Here is an 18,309-nt window from a genome sequence, read left to right on the forward strand (position 1 = left end):
ATTTATGAGCAACTATTGTCATCCTCAATCCAAAATTTGTTGTCCATTTTCTCCCTTAAATGTGTTTGGCGCCAAATATTCAAACGCATCGACTGGAAGGGGAAGAAGGAACCTGATTGGCGGGAAAATTAAGATGTCGGGCTGCGTGCGCCAAACGTCATCGAATCGATCGCACATTTCCAAAATGGTGGAGGTTGTGGACGACGTTATCATGGATTGCCAGGAAAACGATGAAATTCTACTTAAAAGTGCCGACGAGTAAGTAAATTTTGATTTCATTTAAAAGCGGACATTCTGAGCTTTAATTCGATGTGCCATTTGTATATATTTACACCCTTAAAAGTCACCCTGAACCCTCATCCTTTGTTTCCCCATTTTTTGTTGTTGGGTTAATGCACTTCCTACTATTGTTATACATACGTTTCCTGTACGTTCATTTTACGAGGTAATGGATGAAATAAATTAAATGCATTGTCGTTTCACGATAATTGTGTTATTTTGAGGTTTTCCCAGGGGTTTCTGATGTAAAGGTGATGTTTATTTTTAGCAAAATATGCAGAGGTCTATATCACCTATTACAACCCACATAATAATCATGTGTGATTGCTACATGCATCTAAATTTGTTTATTCATTATACATTTGCGTGTTGCAATTACCTGACCAGTGAATGAAATGGGTATGTTGCAAAAAAAAATTCATGACAAACTTAAGTCAATTGTTGAAAATCGTTGCCCTATTTTGCTAATCCATATATTTGGTAAGATCATTGAAACTTTGATCAAGACACAGCTTGAAAGGCTCTTTGTACTTGATTCATTGTTCTCTGAAAGGCCACATGGCTCTAGGAAGTTGCATACAACCTGTGATTTATCTGAGAAGGTATAATTCAGGGTGATTTATGAGTTATCGAGAGCCTTTGATTCTATTTAGCATTATATTTTTCTTAAAAAAATAAAATACTACTGCAAAAGTCTTCATTTAGTATGGTCCTATCTGATTCACCGAAGTCAATTTGTGTTGTTTAAAAGGTGTGTTCGCCAGCACCAGGCTCTGTTCTAGGGCCTGTTTTATTTTTGGTGTACATCACAGAACTCAATTTCTTTATTAACGGACTGGTCAGTACTACAATGAAAAAACACCTAACCATTTACAATTATACTTAACGGCAATTAATCAGCAACAGCATCAATGAATGTTAAAATTGAGGTCATGACTACCTCTCTGCTCTTAAAGAATTTACTCTCTTTAGTGTGTGATAATAATCACTGCTTATTATTGAAAAATAATAACTGTAAGGCACAGAAATAACTTTACAATTTTTAAAATTTAATTTTAGTTCATTTATTCGAAACCAGAGAGTAAAACAATTTAGGTTCCTCTGCAATTCTTGAGAATCCTCTTAAGCTATAAATTTACTTCTATAGTTTTAAGTCATCTGCATATAATAAAATAAAACTCTGTACCAGAGAGGTAAACAGTTGTAACTCCATTTTTACTCCATATGGAGCTAATATCATTTTCGAACTGAACTTCTTCAATTTTATATTATGGTAAAAGATAGTAAGTCCTGCGTTGTCGGTTGCCTGTATTTTCAGTTTTGAAAATGTAGTATCTCCACATATCAGTGGGATAAAGAAATGTATCTCCTGACACATTTCACTATGTCCAGTGTCGCAATGTGGTAAACAGTAGTAAGTCCGCGGAACGTAAAGTGCCGGCAAAGTGCTCATAGTTAATTACTAATATTTTAGTGCTGGATCTACTATAGAACACTTAATTATTTAGTCCGACAACTGCCCCAGCCAGAACCGCAATATTATTATGATGTTCAGTTATCTGTGGCTACTAAAAAATTGTCCAAACTTGAAAATTATTGAACACAAGTTTTTACTGAGGGGTCATACACACATGGAAGCTGATCACGTACACGCTCTTATTGAAAGGACTTTAAAAAAGCAACCAACCATGGAAATATGTACTCCTTGGGACTGGCAATAATTCATAAGATCCACAGGCGCAACTGTTATAAAACTAGATATTTCTGATTTTAAACATGTTGACTATTTGTATAGTCAACCTAACTCTCCTTTTATTAATAAGAAGAAAAATACTGAAAAGCAAGACTTTTTGATATCTAAAGTTGTATATTTTCAAATTAAAGCTGATCATCCTAGCACTATATTTTACAAACTGAAATTTAATGATGAAGAGTTTAAAACTTTAAATGTGACCAGATCTGTTCGAAATCCAATGCCACTGCCCAATGAATTGCCTAGTCTGCGCAGTAACTTAAAGGGAATAACAAAGAAAAAACATGATTTTTTAATAAAAAGTTTGGAGTGGGTTCCTAGGCAATTTCGTAATTTTTTTAAAAATCTAAAGCAAAAGGCCAACATAGTTCCGATGAAGAAGATAGCGATTGATTTTTTATCTTCTATGAATCCCAATTTATTTGTTTAATAAATTTTTTAAAAAAACATTTTTTGTAAAGAAATTTATGTACATTAATAATGTTAACTTAAAGAAATAAAATTGGTTGTGCAACATAAAGCTTAAATTTTTATGATTACCTGTTTTTTCAAATAGGGGTAAAAAGTCGTAAGTCCAAAATTAAAATACAGTTTCTAAATTAAAATACAAATTCAAATAAATTAAAATAGTGGTTAATAAAAACCTTCATAATGATAAGTTAAATACCCCAATTACACTTTTGTACAATGTAGAATAATCACTCAAATCTTAAAGTGAATTAACGTAACAACTTATTTTCCTTATTACTAAAATATTCCTTTTATGGGCATACCATTGTTTACCTCTCTGCTATAGAACTATAATGTATGAAATCCATAACATCCTTTATAGCAGTTGTATGACCGTAGTGAGAGGTGTCCTGTTACACCTACCAAATAAAAATCCACTCTTGATCCACTGCGACAGAGTTTCAGGCACTCTCAAGACTCTTAATTTTTTTAAAAGATATTGATTCATATCCATAAATGTTAATTGGGTCGAAAAATTCCTTACTAAAATCCATGCTGACTGAGTCAACTTCAACAGTTCTTACCAAATCTTACTAAATTTGTCACTGTAGATCTTCCCTTTACAAATCCATATAGGGCAACTGAAAAAATATTTTCAAAGTGAGGTGTTATTTTGTTTGAGATCCCTATTTTTGCTAAGAAAGATGCTTTGCTAATAGGCCTATGTAATTTGATATATCATGTTGGTAAACTGATTTAAATATTGGGGTTATATATAATATTTTCCATATAGTTGGGTAAGTGCCAGAGTAATAGCAGATTGTTTATATAATTTTTGAAAGAAGAGAAAAATTTGGTGTTTTTTAGGAAATAAACTTTTAATCCATCCAAGACTTCAACTTCTCTAATTGGTTAAATATATCCATAAATGAAAAATTTAAAGTGGGTAATTCTGTTGCATATGGAAAGTGTTGAGCAAACAATTCAACAATATGTGTTTGTATCACCATAAAGAAAGAAAGCTCTTTGGCAACTCATTTTCCTTTTTGCAATTAAAATATCTTGAAAATTCTTTGCTAGATTTTATATTACTTTCTTAATATATAAATATAAGTACTATGATTTGCCTGTGCCATTATTTTACATATTAATCTAATTTTAGAAAAAGCCTGATAATCATTATAAATATACTAGTTGAGGTAAACCTGTAAAACTACAATTTATTTCTTCCTAACTTAAGAATGGCAGAATTGAAAAAAGAGAACGGAAACCAACTATTCAAAGTCAAACAGTACAGATCGGCTCTTCCATTTTACACTGAAGCCATCAACCTCTGCCCGGACACTCCAGCTTATTATGGCAACAGGGCCGCCTGCTATATGATGCTCAATAAGTATCGGGAGGCCTTAGATGATGCCCGGAAAAGTGTACAGCTAGATCCCAAGTTTCTGAAAGGGTACTAATAAGTATCGATTTTGATACATTTATCTTAAATCGATACTTTTAGGTATACGAGGATCGCCAAATGTGCCATCAACTTGGGTGATTTGGTGACCGCCGAATCCGCAGTAAAAACGGCGGAACAGCTGCAAACCGGATCGGCCACAAACGAGCTAAAATCGATACAAAAGATAAAACAATTCGAAGAGGACGGCGCCAAAGCGTTTGAGGGCAAAGATTTTCGGAAAGTGGTTTATTGTATGGACAGGTGCTTGGACGAGGCGCCCACTTGCGAAAAATACAAACTGATGAAGGCCGAATGTTTGGCGTATTTGGGCAGGTAAAGACAATCACCATGTTAAATTGTTATTCTTGACAGGAATAGAGAGTGGACGGGTTTATTTGTTGTTTTAGATATCAGGAATCTCAGGAAATCGCCAACGACATTTTACACGTAAACAAGGGAAGCGCCGATGCGATTTATGTTAGGGGATTGTGCTTGTATTATGAAGATAACATCGATAAGGCCTTCAGTCATTTTCAACAGGTAATTTTGTTTACTTAGTTTTTGTTTGTTAGACTCAAAGTCTTACATTGGCAATATATTTATATGGGACAATGATTCGTGCAATTCTATCAGTTAAGTCTTTATTTTTGAAGAGAGCTACTACCTTTACAGTTTTGTAAATTTTAGGAAATTTATTGCATGTCATAGGGTTGTTTATTGATACAATTATATTTTTTATTGCTTTAATGATTTTTGTGTTAATATTGTCTGAATCTTTGCTGCTGCAATTTTAAGTTTTTTAATGGCTGAACAAATGTGGTTAATAAATTTTTTTGGTTAATAATTGTGTTGTTATTAATAAGCTTTCACATAGCTTGTTGAGGGTTACTAGATTTTTTTTTTTGTAAATTTTACAGATCTAATAGATTTTCCGCCTTTTTTTGACATTCTGTCACGGTACTCTTTGGCATAACACTAAGAACTGTTTAATTCAAATTTATCAAAAAATAAAGGCTGTTATGCATATTTTTTTTATGTAATCATTAAACCCACTTACTGGTTTATTAGTTCTATTTTACTGGGAAAAACAGGTTAATGAAACTATTATCACTTATAAAAATATAATGTTTTAGGTCCTTAGATTGGCTCCAGATCACTCTAAAGCGATGGAACAATACAAGCGAGCCAAACAGTTGAAAAAGAAAAAAGAGGAGGGGAACGAGGCCTTTAAATTCTGCAAATTTGCCGACGCGGTTAAACTGTACACCGAAGCCCTAGAAATCGACCCCTTGAACAAAAAGACCAACGCCAAACTATACTTTAACAGGTAGCACCGATTGATTGAAACCCTTTATCAAAATTGCAAAAAACAGTTTTACTACTAAGCAAAACTTTTTATTCTATTCTCGACATGTGTTTCGCTAAGGATGTTTTAAGAGCATTTTCAGGAGAAAATTCAAACTGAACTAAACCAATTTACAAGTCTTCTTATACAATGTGTTACAGAATAAGTTGATCCTTAAGGCTGTTAATTCTCAGGTGATTTTAAGAAAAAAAGCATAAATAAAGCTACAGTAGCGGCCAAAAGTAGAGAAACTTTGATTATTTTTAAAAAAATATTGATAGATTACTTTTTAAAAATATATTTTATTGTTTTAGGTGGAACACAAATACAACATAAAAAATAAATAACTAGTGTATAAGAAAATTATTTATAAACCCACAAAAAATTTTTTTTTAATTTTTTAAGCGGTCAAAAGTAGAGAAACTTAAGCAAAATATTACAAATACTTAAAATAAACCTAATATTTGGTAGCAAAACCTTTGTTTTTAATAACTTCTGCACATCTTCTGGGCATCGACTCCAACAATTTTACAATTTTTTCTTCTGGTATTTCCTGCCAGGCCTGCGATAATGCGCAAAACAGTTCTTCTTTGTTTTTAAATTTTTCGGGATATTTACGCCTAACATCTAACTCCAATTGTTCCCATAGGTTTTCAATGGGATTTAAGTCGGGGCTTTGTGGAGGCCAGGCTAAAACGTTGAGCTGTTCCTCCGCAAAAAAATCTTTAACAATTTTAGCTGTATGTTTAGGATCATTATCCTGTTGAAATTTCCAAATTAGTGGAAGGTTTTCTTCGGCGTAAGGTATCATATGATTCTTGAGGATCTGTAAATATTGATATCTGTCCATAATACCCTCAACTTTTATTAGCGGACCTAGTCCATGCCCAGAAAAAGAACCCCATACCATGACATTACCTCCACCATGTTTTATGGTTGGCCTAGTGTATTTAGGATTGAATCTTTGATGTGGGGGACGCCTTACATACTTTATTCCATCCGACCCAAATAAATTAAATTTACTTTCATCGGACCAAAGTATGTTTTTCCATTGGTTATAAGTCCAAGTGGAATGTTCTCTAGCAAATTTTAAACGAGCATGCCGATTTTTCTTGGAAATGAATGGTTTCTTTGCCGGTCGTCTGGCTTGGAGGTTTCCTTCGCCTAAGCGTCTTCTTATGGAACGGATGGATAGTGAAATGGAAGGGTTTCCTTTCTTAATATCCACGGCAGTAAAGAAAGGATTTTTTTGGGAACATCTTCTTATTACTTTATCATCTGAAGGAGTAGTCTTTCGCGGCCTTCCGGTCTTAGGTTTAATTAAAGAACCTCCACGTTCTTTGTACATCTTGATTTGTTTAGATATAACACTTTTATTAAGCTTTAAATCAATTGCAATTTGATTTTGTTTCAATCCATCTTGATATTTTTTTATAATTAGTTCTTTTAACTGAACTGACAAATGAATACCTCGTGGCATCTTACTCGACTAATACTAACACACGACTAAAATATTATTCTCTTTATTCAAAAACTGTTTGTTTAGGAATGATCGGAAAAAAAGTTTCTCTACTTATGGCCGCAAAAAAATGAAAAATATTTTGGTATTTTCGTCATGTGTTAAAGAATGTGTTTATTTTTATATCATTATAAGTAACTTAAGGTACCCAATGATTTAGTGATGAAATTAAAACTTTTTATTTAACCTATTAATCAATTTTTTAAAAAATTAAAAGTTTCTCTACATTTGGCCGCTACTGTATGTCTAACCCAGTAACTTTTGAGCTACAAGGTTTCTTCATCATAACTTTAATAACTTCCTAAGTGTGTTTATAAAATTTAGCACACATCCTCTGAGTATCAACAGCCATTTGTTGATGTAGGAGATTTTTTTGAAGTTTAACCAGTGGTGTCTGTACAGGAACGTAGAGTAAATATTTTTGAAAAATATTAGATACATACCTTATTTTACCATTAAATTAAAAGGACAATAGGTGAACAAAAATGATTAGCTGTCGAAAGTGGTCACCACAACACTTTAACATTCTTTAGTTATTTAACACTGTAGCTTAAAAGTTAAGGAGTTTAGGACATTTCAGAAAGCTTTATTTGAACTTTTCTTCTTAAAATCATCTAAGGATTAACACCCTTAAGGGTGAGCATCTTATTATGTAACACTGTATCTAATAGAAAAATCCAATGATCTTTCAAACTTACGAGTTAGACCCTTATCTTATCTCTTACAATAAAATAAGTAACTCTTTATCTTTTAAGTTTCCTAAAAGATGTCTTAAATTGCCTGAACTTTGATAGACTGTTCTAACTCTTTAAAAACCCCAGGACTACTTTGCTTTATTAAAAGTGCGATTTAATTTAGAGCCACAGCCTTGTCGAGATTAGTAAAGATCAAGGAAGCGATCGCCGACTGCAGCGCCGCCCTAAACTTAGACGAATTTTACTTGAAAGCTCTACTGAGACGTGCCAAATGTTACTCGGACATCGGAGAATACGAGGAGGCCGTGAAGGATTACGAGAAAGTCTTCAAATTGGACAAGAGTCGGGAAAATAAACGTTTGTTGCAGGAGGCCAAGTTGGCGCTAAAAAGGAGCAAGAGGAAAGACTATTATAAGATATTGGGCATCGAGAGGAACGCCAACGAGGACGAGATTAAGAAGGCGTACAGGAAACGGGCGCTGATCCATCATCCGGATCGGCACGCGAACGCCACCGATTTAGAGAAGAAGGAGCAAGAGAAGAAGTTTAAGGAGCTTGGAGAGGCTTATGGGATTTTATCGGATCCTAAGAAGAAGGCGCGTTACGATAACGGGCAGGATATGGACGATTTTGACGGAGGAATGTCCGGTAAGTTATTAGGGTTTTAATAGAAATGGAATGCTTTTCTAATGCTTGTTAATTTTACAAAAAAACAAAAAAGTAATTAAGAAATTTTTCCCTTAACATCAAAAAAAGACGTCCAATTTCCTCAAAGAGACCTCTTAATAATGAAAATTGGATGAGATTGGAGGCACACAAAGTCAAAGGTCTGGGATTATATTTATAAAAAAAAAAAACTGAGACCATTGACTTTGTGTTCCTCCAATCTCTGAATTTCTCTCTTATTTGCGTCACAGCAGAATGACAACAGGCGTTATATTAAAGTTATATCTATGACTTAAAAATCACTGTACAGATGGATCGTATTCATATGATTCGTACCATTGATAAGAACCTCAGTGTACTATCGACTGATACGAATCATAAAAACCTTTTCGTATTCATATAAATTCGTATCGTACCGAACAGGTTGAATCGACAATCGGAAGTCTCGTATTAATCGTATTCGTATTGTACAAATACATTGATACATAATACAATACAAAACGCCGTGATACACGGCATACTATACATTTATTCAATAGTATTGTATTTAATTTTAGTACGAATAATACATATCGATAAACTAGTACAATTCGTATCTCAAGAAAGATTTGAATTACCCTACTCTAAATTACTGCATTGCATTTTTATTATTTTTTTTTATTGCTTTTATAATGTAATAATTTAACATTCTATGAAGATAGTACTGGTCGCGACATCTAGTGGTGTAAAATGGATTAACGCCCTTGTAAAAAATAACATATCTAGATGGCGTTAGTTGTCCTTCGTTTTGAATTTTAAGCAATTTATTGGGATCAGGTTGTTTTTTTCTGTCACCGACTAAAGTGATCTGTCTGTCCTTTGTCTGCAAGGAGCAATTTTTTTTTTTGACGACAATAATAAATAATTGTTTTGCTGAAAGAATATTTCCATTTTTTCCTGAAAGAGCTCTATAGTTGATTGATTCAATTAATTATTGACATTTAAACTTTTAAGAACTCAGATCTAAAGCCTTAATTAAAAATGATTTTGACAACTACAGTTCGCCTAGGGAATAGTCGTAGAAGACGCATGAGAGGAAATTCGGTTGAGCTTTTGCCGTTCTGTTTACATGCATTATAAAATATTAGTTCATTAAATATCTAGCAAAATATATATGTTATGTACAAGAAAACTGTAAAAAAACTTGAAAAAGAAGAAAATATTTTTTTTAATAAAGGACAATCTGCCACAATTATTAGATGTTCCTCTAAATGTGAGACAGAATATGTCGTTCCTACGTGATCGAACGTTATCACATTTTAGACGAGAAGTTCATGAACATCTAAATAATGAGTTTCTGAATATATAGGATCTATTTCTGGCCTCCTCGCTCCCCAGATTTAACCAGCTTAACTTGCGATTTTTTTCTGTGAGGCTATTTAAAAGAGTTAATGTATCATGGACCAGTAAATGCTCCGGAAGAACTTCAAGAGCGCATACAAAATACTTGTGATTTAATTCGTGGACACCAGCAATTTATTTTTGAAGCTCGTAAAAGTCCTGCATTTACCGAGTAAGATTGTGTGTTAATTGAACAATTTTTGTATAATTTTCGTAAAAACGGTAATCATTTAATTTAATACAGATTAAAAAAAAAATGTTCGATAATGTGACGCAGCTCTCTTATCCAATTTTTATATAAATGATTTTTGTTATATTAACATCTTTTGACGAGTTCTACAAGGTGTGAAATGACTCAACTTTGAAAACACCTTGTATATTTGTGTAATTCCGGCCTTGTAAATGGGTCTGTTTGACTTGTAAGGCCAGTATTGTAAAATCAAAAAAAAAGGAACCCATTTGAAGTAATTTTTCTCCAAACTGTTAAAAATTTGATTTCTCAACTGCCTGGAAGTAATTTCTTATTTATTCCAGACAATTGGAATCATTTTTGTAAAAAGTTTTGTATGCTTTATCTTATATTCATTTATTACATCTTGATTAGCTAGGATTCTGTTCAGAAATAAATAAATAAAAAGAAGACTAAGGAAATTTCAATTTATATATGTTAATTAATTAATTTTTTTTTTAGATATCGATCCAACCCAGGTCTTCCAGTCGTTCTTTAGCGCCGGGGGCGGAGGCGGCGGCGGCGCCCACGGGCAAGAATTCAACTTTGGCGGATTCCCCGGTGGATTTTCCTTCCAGTTCGGTTAAATTCGCAAAAAAAAAAACACGCACGTTTCTCGTTCTGTACATTCCTCTTCATACTTTTTCGCGTTAAAAACGTTTAAACATTTATACGCCTTTCATGAGTGCGCACCTTTTCAGTTTCTTTTTTGTATATAGCTTCCTCTAGTTTTTTTTTTTTTTAAATTTCAGATTAATCCATGTATCTGTAATGACTATTAAAGTATTTATGGTTTAGCTGTACTTTAGTTGTTTTTGTAATTCTTTATAGATTGTGGCAAGACTTGTAAACGTATATATTGTTCTGCTAATACAATCTACTTGAATAAAATTTAAATATATTCAAGTTTAGATATTTTTTTTAATACGAATATCGTCTTTAACTTAAGAAGATTTCCAGGTAAAACAATTATTTGTATTACGACATTATTATTTACTGGTTTTATTGGATATTACATTACTATTTCAGTAATAATCAATTTAGAAAATACTAACTCGCACGTTCTATTATTGCAAAGAAGAAAAATATTTCTTTTTCAATAATTCGCCTGAAATAGTATTTTTTAAATTGATTTTTACTAAAATAGTGACTTTGATTATGACTTCGGCACAACAATATAGATTTTACCACATTATTGTCCACCAATAATGCAATTATTGGGGGTCAATATATAGAAGAATATTATTGTTGAATTGTTTTTTCAAAATCACATTTTGACCCTTAGAAATTCATCCTCGGGAACTTCTTTAAACACAAACGTTTTAAATCACTCCTGGTCTATGCAGGGAATATCGATGCAAAACTTGGCATGAATATTTTTATAAAGATTTTCCTAATATTCTGGGTATATGCCCTGAACGTTCTGTTCTGTTAAAGTTTATAAGAGACTTTATATAAAGTATAATGGCCTTTTTAATATAATGATTTTATATTAAAGTGTCATGACATTAGGGCTGTACTTCCTTATACTCGAGAATCGTTCAAATCGAACAAATTATTTACATATATTAATTCTAAATCGCCCAACTTGGTCAAACATAAATTTCCCGCTCCCTTTTATTCAGCGTTTTCCTTTGGTCGCCATGACTACCCCTGAATGGGGAAAATCGAAATTTTCCGCGTATGCGCTCATGTATTTTACATCGTTTTTCACCATACATATAATGGGAAGAACACAGTAGTATAGACCTTACTCCCGTTTTAGATTCTTTTTTTACGTTAAATGAACGATAACATAGTATGAATGAAGGGTAATTCGGTAAACTTACCGGTAAGTAATTTCGCAATGTTATTGTATTGATTCGATATGGTTCAACTTTAAGATAACAATTGCGTTGTTGATGTTATCGTTTATGCCATGGCCAGGGCCGTCCGTTTTCAAGATTTCTTGTCCTCGAGATAACGCCAGGATCGTAAGGAAAGTGGTCAGGACCAAGTGGATACCGCTTTTAGAGAAATATAAGGTAAAATTTCCCGTTATTACACAAATTAATCCTATAGGAACACTCATTAGTACCTCAGAGGAAAGCCTGCTATACAGAGTTGTGATTTAATAACGAATAAATTAAATAAAATGGAAGGCACTTTTTTAAAACCCTTTATGTTAATTTACATCAAATGTATATCGAAAAATACTGTGGCAAAAAAAAACACTTTTATAAAAGTGTATGACCAGCAGTAAATCATTCTGTGATGCTGTAGATTTTATGTTTTTACCTTTTATAAAAAAAAAATAAATAGGTATACTTTTCGAACCAGGCAGCGTTTTGGTTGAACGGACAAAGTATGGGCAGGGATTATTAATAACAGACTAATAGGACCATACATATTGACGGGACAGCGTTATCGTGATTTTGATTCCAGCACTGGCGACTCTGCATCTTGATCAAAATAATTCAGAAGCGTTATATAGTAATAAATTAAACTCCTAGTCACAGTCTCAAATTGAATACAAATTACACGTATTTGGCCCGTACTAGGCATTATCAGATCTTCTTGTATGTATGCACTAATAAAAAGAAAAACAATAACACTAAAAGTTAAGAAAATAGGAAGGATACTAGGTATCAAGCGTCAACAAGATGGGCTGCCTTTCCACTAGGATTGTTAGAAAATTCCTGGGTAATGTTTTCCTAAATCCGTGGACAAACAAGATCAATAGAGTGGCCACGTAGGTCACCCGACCTTAATCCATTGAACTGACTATATTTTCTTTGGGGTTAACTCAAAAACGAGGTGTACAAAAATAAGTCACACACACTTGATGTCCACAATTAAATTTATCCATTATTTAACTACAACTCTGTTTAAGCATGCTCTAAAATAGTATGGTGCCTTAGAATATTCATTCTCGGCATATGATATGGATATTGTAGACAAATCTAATGAAACCTTTTCTTAAAGATACAACGGTAACGAAACACTTGTGTCGTGTAGAGAAAAGGTTTTAGTGAAGTATTGTTGAATTTTCAGGTGAAATTACCTTTAGAATGTCCCTTTCACCCGCAAAGGGACATTTTTTATCCGCAACAAGCGATGAAAAAACAACACAGACCTTCGCAATGGACCTGCGGCATATGCGGCAAATCATTTTTCGAAGAAAAGTTTCTAGACATGCATTTCGATAATCGGCATAAAGGGAAAATTAACCTGGTAAGTGTCTTAATTTAACCTTGATAACTAATGATGTTTAATTTATCTAAAAAAGTGACTAAACTATTCCAGGCCGAAGACGCCGTATGTCTGGCAGACTACTGTGATATAATGCGTTGCGACGTGCTGAGTCTCATAGAGCTCAAGTCAGAAACGTCAAAACCAGAGAACACCGACATTGAGATTTGGAGAGAGGCCTCGGCTTACTCGAAAGCCTTAGCCGCCCAGGGACCACGCGATATTGCCAAATACGTGTTGCAAAATGGACACTTGGGCTTGCAGCGGAGTGAAAAGAAATGCGCGATTGCCGGAACCTTAAAGTGCCAAAAGGCCGAGGAGAAGGATGCTGCAAGCATAAAGGGTACGAACTATAATTGAGGAAAGAAACCGTTAGAGACAGATGATTTTTTTCAAGGCAGCACAAACGACGAGGACGTTTTTCAGCAAAACTTTAGCAGCAACAACAATCAGGTTTGTCAAAGCGACCTCGTCGACTCGGCTTTACCAGCACCGGACGAACGACAGCAACGCATCGATAAAATTCAAAAACTGAAAGCCGACTGTAAACCTGAGGAACTTCAAAAGGTCAAAACCAAGTGCGAGATTTTAGTTAGGGATTGTATAGCTAACCTATTGATACAACTTAGCGTTAAGGATTTTAGGGAGATTGAAGGTATTTATATTATACGTTATGCTCTCTCAGATGTGAAAGTTTCGGTCACAGTTTCGCATATTTCAGCACAGTTAATTAGAAAAATACCGTTTTCATAAACGTCTCTTTAGTTTGTCTGCGAGGTCACACACTTTCTGTTGAAGGTGAAATTAATTTAAACATCCTCGATTGTCGTTTTCAAATTTCAAGTCTACGACTGGGAAAGTTTCTGTATAATATACACGTTTGGCCAAATCGGGTCTTCGGTGCAAGCTTAATAATAATTATTTCGTGTAATAATTCATATAAACTGTACAGCGCTGAAAAAAGTTATTAGAATTAAAGGGCCTTTTTTTTAAGTTAGGGACTAAGTATTAAGATCATAAAATAAATCTGAATTTTATTATAAGAAGTGATAAATATAAAAGTAAGAGCTAGCCAGTTAGAGAATAAGGAGGATCAGGGATTAGATGTAAACAATTTTTTTCCAGATTATACCCTTAAATGATCCCACAGATGGAACCAAATCCTCGGCTTTGTATTTGTGTGAATCAAGCTGACCGCGTTATGATAAAACGAATATTTAAAGAAATTCTTTATTACTCTTTGGAATACCTTTTTTGCCGATGTTGTTAATGTTATTTTAACAAAAAAAAAATATGTAGGGGAACGATTTTTTTTAGATTTTGTAGTAAAATGTAATGGAATGTAATTCTGATATGAAAATTTCAGAAGGACTCCATTAATTGCCTGGAATTGGTAAACTATTTCTGTCTCTTACAGGCACCACAGGGAAGCTTGAAAAAATTAGTTTTTGCGAAATTTAGAAGCGTAAACTTTGGTTCCTGGAGATAGTGCATTATTTTTATCATTTCTCTATCAAGTGCCTGGAATTAGTCAAATCTTTCTGCCTGTTCCAGGCACACAGAGAAGATTGAAAAAAAATCGTTTTCTGTGAAATTTAGACGAGAAAAGTAGTTTCTGGAAATAGTGCATTAGTTTCATCATTTCCATGCAGTTGAAGTAGGGTCCTAAGTCTATCAAGTGCCTGGAATTAGTCAGATCTTTCTATCTCTTACAGGCACACAGAGGAGATTGAAAAAAATCGTTTTCTGTGTAATTTAGACAAGAAAAGTCGTTCCTGGAAATATTGCATTATTTCCAGTATTTTCATGCAGTTGAGGTAGGATCCTAAGTCTATCAAGTGCCTGGAATTAGTCAAATCTTTCTGCCTTTTCCAGGCACACAGGGAAGCTTGGAAAAAAATCGTTTTCTGTGAAATTCAGACGAGAAAAGTTGTTTCTGGAAATAGATAATTATTTTCATCATCTCCATGAAGTTGAGATAGGGTCCTAATTTCAGAAAAGCCTTGATCAGTTGAGAAATGACTTTATCAACTTCCCGGAATTAGTAAAATGCTTCAGTCTTTCCATATTTGGCCCCTTAACATCCATTAATTTATTTGAAATACTGTTGGGTCTACGGATGCCAAATATAAATCTTAGACAAGAATTTTATAAACCTGAATACGTTGCTTAGTTATATTATCGAGGCAGAGGGTGTGTATTATGTATCAAAAATTAAAAAGGGACAAAATCCAGGATTCAAGTAATGTTATTTTTCGTTTCTTTATTCAATATCTGTCTGAATAGTCATCTATAATCTATTATTAAACCCAAATTTCTTACTTGACCTTTAAATATTATTTTCTCGTTGCCAATATTTAAATTTAAATCATTCAATATATTTGACCGATGAGTATCACAAGACAAAGAGCACTGAAATCGATTTTGTAGGTTTTAATGACTCAACAGGCCTGACAGCTTCCTAGGATCGCTGTTTTATATTTATGTTGGCATCACAATACTGAAGACACCTTGTACACGTTAGAAATATATACTTTTTACCCGATTAGTTAAATATGACCTTATTACATCCGACACAATATGTTTAAAAAAAATAAGTAACCTTTGATGCTCTATTTCTATCCAAAGATTGAACACATGCGTCTGTTATAATATATCTGTGTCAGCCCCTGTCTAAAGCCCGATTTCTTTTTACGTAAAAGGTTAATAGTATTTTTTTGCAATAAGAAGTTAAAAGGACAATTTCTATAGGAAATATTACTAACTAGAGTTAATTGATTGAGATTTGCGGTTTATTGCATATCCCTTTTCCTGTGGGAAACACTGTCAGCACAGCATAAAGAAACCAGCAGTCGCACTTCAATAAAAATACATTGGCTTGAATAAGCGAGTTCGGTGCATGTGTACTAATGCAGGCGCGGCATATTTGCTTAGAGTAGGGATGCCGCTGACACTCGCTACGGTCCACGCGGCTTTTGCCTTGGCTAGAGCCGGACTTAAACATTTTTTTAGATATTATTATCTTGTAAAATAAAAATACCTACATAGTACAAATATTTATTTTTTAATATTATTAAAGTTCATACATTAACAAAATATTTAAACAAAAATAAACATCGCATTTCTACATCTAACAACGACGATATAGAAGAATACGTGCAGGAAGTTAATTAGGTATGTACCATAAATTTAAGAGACCATTCTTTGAGTAATTTTAATTAAAATCAGAAAAGTTTTTATAACAAACACTACGCTTTGTAAAAACGCTATCAAAATAGTCACTAAGTACGGCGCTGAACTAGACGATACACCTATGAACACAGTTTGATAAACAGTGAGCTCGGCATCCGGAGAATATGGCTGCGGTATGGCTAAGGATGCTATTAGTTCGCTTACATTTTCGAGCGGAGTGCGACTGCTGGTTTCTTTATGCTGTGCTGTCAGTAACTTTGAATTTGTGCTGCATAAACATTTTCGCACTCAAGAAATTAACTATACAGCCTCGTATTGTGCTCTAAGGGATACAATTATTGTCATAATCGACATTTCCTTACATTTCAGAGGAATTAAACCGGGCAGTATGTTGGTACCTAACGTGCGACAGATACTGGGAAGATTCCCAAGGTGACATAAAAACGTTCCCCTGGGGAATTTTGTGTATGGCCTTCATGCTCCTTTCGTTGGGTTTTTGCTTTTGTTATTACGTCGTTTGGGTACTGTTCGAGTGAGTATTAAATAAACTGAGCAATAAATTACTTTTTAAACTTTAAAGTATTTCCAGTACCGACGATGGGAGTGTCACGAGTGCGAGCATGACGGATCGGTCTACTCCGTCTCCCGCGCATGCCCTGAGACCGGACGGCAGTACGACCATTATTGACGGGGTACACGTGTACTCCGAAGATTATATCGGGTCGGACAAGGATAGCGATTATATTTATGTCACGTATCCTCCTGACTTGAAAAGAAGACTGTTAGAGAGGTAAGTGTTATGTAGTTTACACAGATTTTGTTTCTAGTTATTATTTGGAATGTATAGGGTTTCTTTTGCTCATTAACTTACTGGTCCCTTAGAACTTGTAGATCCTTTTTTTTGTAGGAAATTTATTTGTCACCCTCTATAGTGATTTATCGTAGATGGCTAGTAATACCATGTTATTTTATTTCCTTAGCTGCTACAATCGAACCACGCGATTGTGAGACTAGAAGACGTTAGGGTAGACGAGTGCTTTACTTTTTCTATAATATAAAAATGCTCTAAAAAGTTATTTAATTATCCTAGATTAGTATTTTTTTTTAACAGACTGATAATTTGAAAAAAAATAGTTCAATTAGTATTTAGTTTGTATGTTTTAGATTTTTTAAGAATCCTTACTTCTGTGACCATTTGCTTGAAATATTAAGCTGTATAGTACCTATATTTTCCTAAATTTCATAAAAGTGTAAGCTCGATATACATGAATAAGATATTTAACAATATTAAAGAACACATATTTCGTGTCATTTATTTTACAGAATCAAATAATGCTTAAGCATTGAAATATCTACTTCGCAGTGGTGTTTTAAGGATAGAATTATTAATTATTAGAAAGCAAGTAGTGAAAAATAAGTTTTTGCATTCAAGTTGGTAAAATAATAATCTCTCTGGGAGAATTGGTTAATGGAAGAATTTTGTGACAAAGTTGACTATTTTGTCCGAACAATTTTTTTATGTAAAACTACATCAAGCAAGAAACTCAATAAGGCCAAAGGAAATAATGGTTATATAGGTTTAATAATTTGGTTATTTGTCTGTTGTAGACTTTGTCTAGCTAAGGAAAGGTACAGCACGTGTTGTTCGGCTCGGTTGCGCAGTAAATTTGTTTACGCTGCCAAAACAACGGTATCGATCGCCCCGATTTGCATATAAACAGTGCCATTGCGTTAATTCTCATATTTGTGTTCTGTGCCTTTAAATTAAATTAAAAAAAGGCGCGCTACTGTCGCTAATCGCGCGTTATTAGGGGACAAAACTTGGCGCAGCTTTAAAACAGATGGTGTACCTTTCCTTAGCTAGACAAACTCTACGTGTTACATTTTGTGATTTTTTAAAAATGGACCCAAAACTAAAAAAAATATATAATAAATGTTTGTTAGATAATAGTGATGTTTTATTTATTTACCTTTCCTCGGGGGGCAAATACCACTGATTTATTCCTATAAGTGATTTAACTCGCTTAACTACAGTATAAAGTATCCGTCTCCTCTACAGACATTATTGCTTTCATATCTACTTTGGCGTTTTCTACTTTGAACGTTGACCACTGTTCCGGAAT

The 18,309-nt window shown here is 33.7% G+C and overlaps 2 protein-coding genes across 5 annotated transcripts; both read left to right on the plus strand.

The window, feature by feature from the left end:
- The first annotated feature begins 8 nt into the window (after positions 1 to 8).
- On the plus strand, positions 9 to 10,566 carry LOC126745446 (dnaJ homolog subfamily C member 7). Its single transcript, XM_050453293.1, has 7 exons — positions 9 to 258; positions 3,723 to 3,938; positions 3,990 to 4,262; positions 4,337 to 4,469; positions 5,063 to 5,256; positions 7,652 to 8,136; positions 10,226 to 10,566. Exons 1-7 carry the CDS (start codon positions 134 to 136, stop codon positions 10,348 to 10,350), a joined length of 1,551 nt encoding a protein of 516 aa, XP_050309250.1. The 5' UTR covers positions 9 to 133; the 3' UTR covers positions 10,351 to 10,566.
- A 450-nt stretch (positions 10,567 to 11,016) lies between these two features.
- On the plus strand, positions 11,017 to 18,134 carry LOC126745906 (uncharacterized). 4 transcript variants are annotated; one of them, XM_050453950.1, is made up of 8 exons: positions 11,017 to 11,594; positions 11,647 to 11,787; positions 12,797 to 12,976; positions 13,049 to 13,337; positions 13,392 to 13,649; positions 16,556 to 16,718; positions 16,767 to 16,976; positions 17,094 to 18,134. In XM_050453950.1, the coding sequence occupies exons 1-8, from the start codon at positions 11,568 to 11,570 to the stop codon at positions 17,116 to 17,118; spliced, it is 1,293 nt and encodes a 430-aa protein (XP_050309907.1). In that variant the 5' UTR covers positions 11,017 to 11,567; the 3' UTR covers positions 17,119 to 18,134. The 4 variants fall into 4 exon arrangements, with proteins under 4 accessions (XP_050309907.1, XP_050309909.1, XP_050309908.1 ...); XM_050453952.1 differs by having other exon boundaries at positions 17,510 to 18,134; XM_050453951.1 differs by having other exon boundaries at positions 16,776 to 16,976; positions 17,167 to 18,134.
- Positions 18,135 to 18,309: the final 175 nt, after the last annotated feature.

The sequence above is a fragment of the Anthonomus grandis genome, chromosome 16 (genome assembly GCF_022605725.1).
Source record: "Anthonomus grandis grandis chromosome 16, icAntGran1.3, whole genome shotgun sequence".
Lineage (NCBI taxonomy): Eukaryota > Metazoa > Arthropoda > Insecta > Coleoptera > Curculionidae > Anthonomus > Anthonomus grandis.

Excerpts from the sequence above, each read along its gene's own strand:
- LOC126745446 (XM_050453293.1), top strand. The coding sequence starts at position 134 with ATGTCGGGCTGCGTGCGCCAAACGTCATCGAATCGATCGCACATTTCC. Across the intron at positions 4,263-4,336 it reads TGTTTGGCGTATTTGGGCAG|ATATCAGGAATCTCAGGAAA; the intron begins GTAAAGACAATC and ends TTGTTGTTTTAG. Across the intron at positions 4,470-5,062 it reads CCTTCAGTCATTTTCAACAG|GTCCTTAGATTGGCTCCAGA; the intron begins GTAATTTTGTTT and ends ATAATGTTTTAG.
- LOC126745906 (XM_050453949.1), top strand. The coding sequence starts at position 11,568 with ATGAAGGGTAATTCGGTAAACTTACCG. Across the intron at positions 11,788-12,796 it reads CGCTTTTAGAGAAATATAAG|GTGAAATTACCTTTAGAATG; the intron begins GTAAAATTTCCC and ends TTGAATTTTCAG. Across the intron at positions 16,719-16,766 it reads GTCGTTTGGGTACTGTTCGA|TATTTCCAGTACCGACGATG; the intron begins GTGAGTATTAAA and ends TAAACTTTAAAG.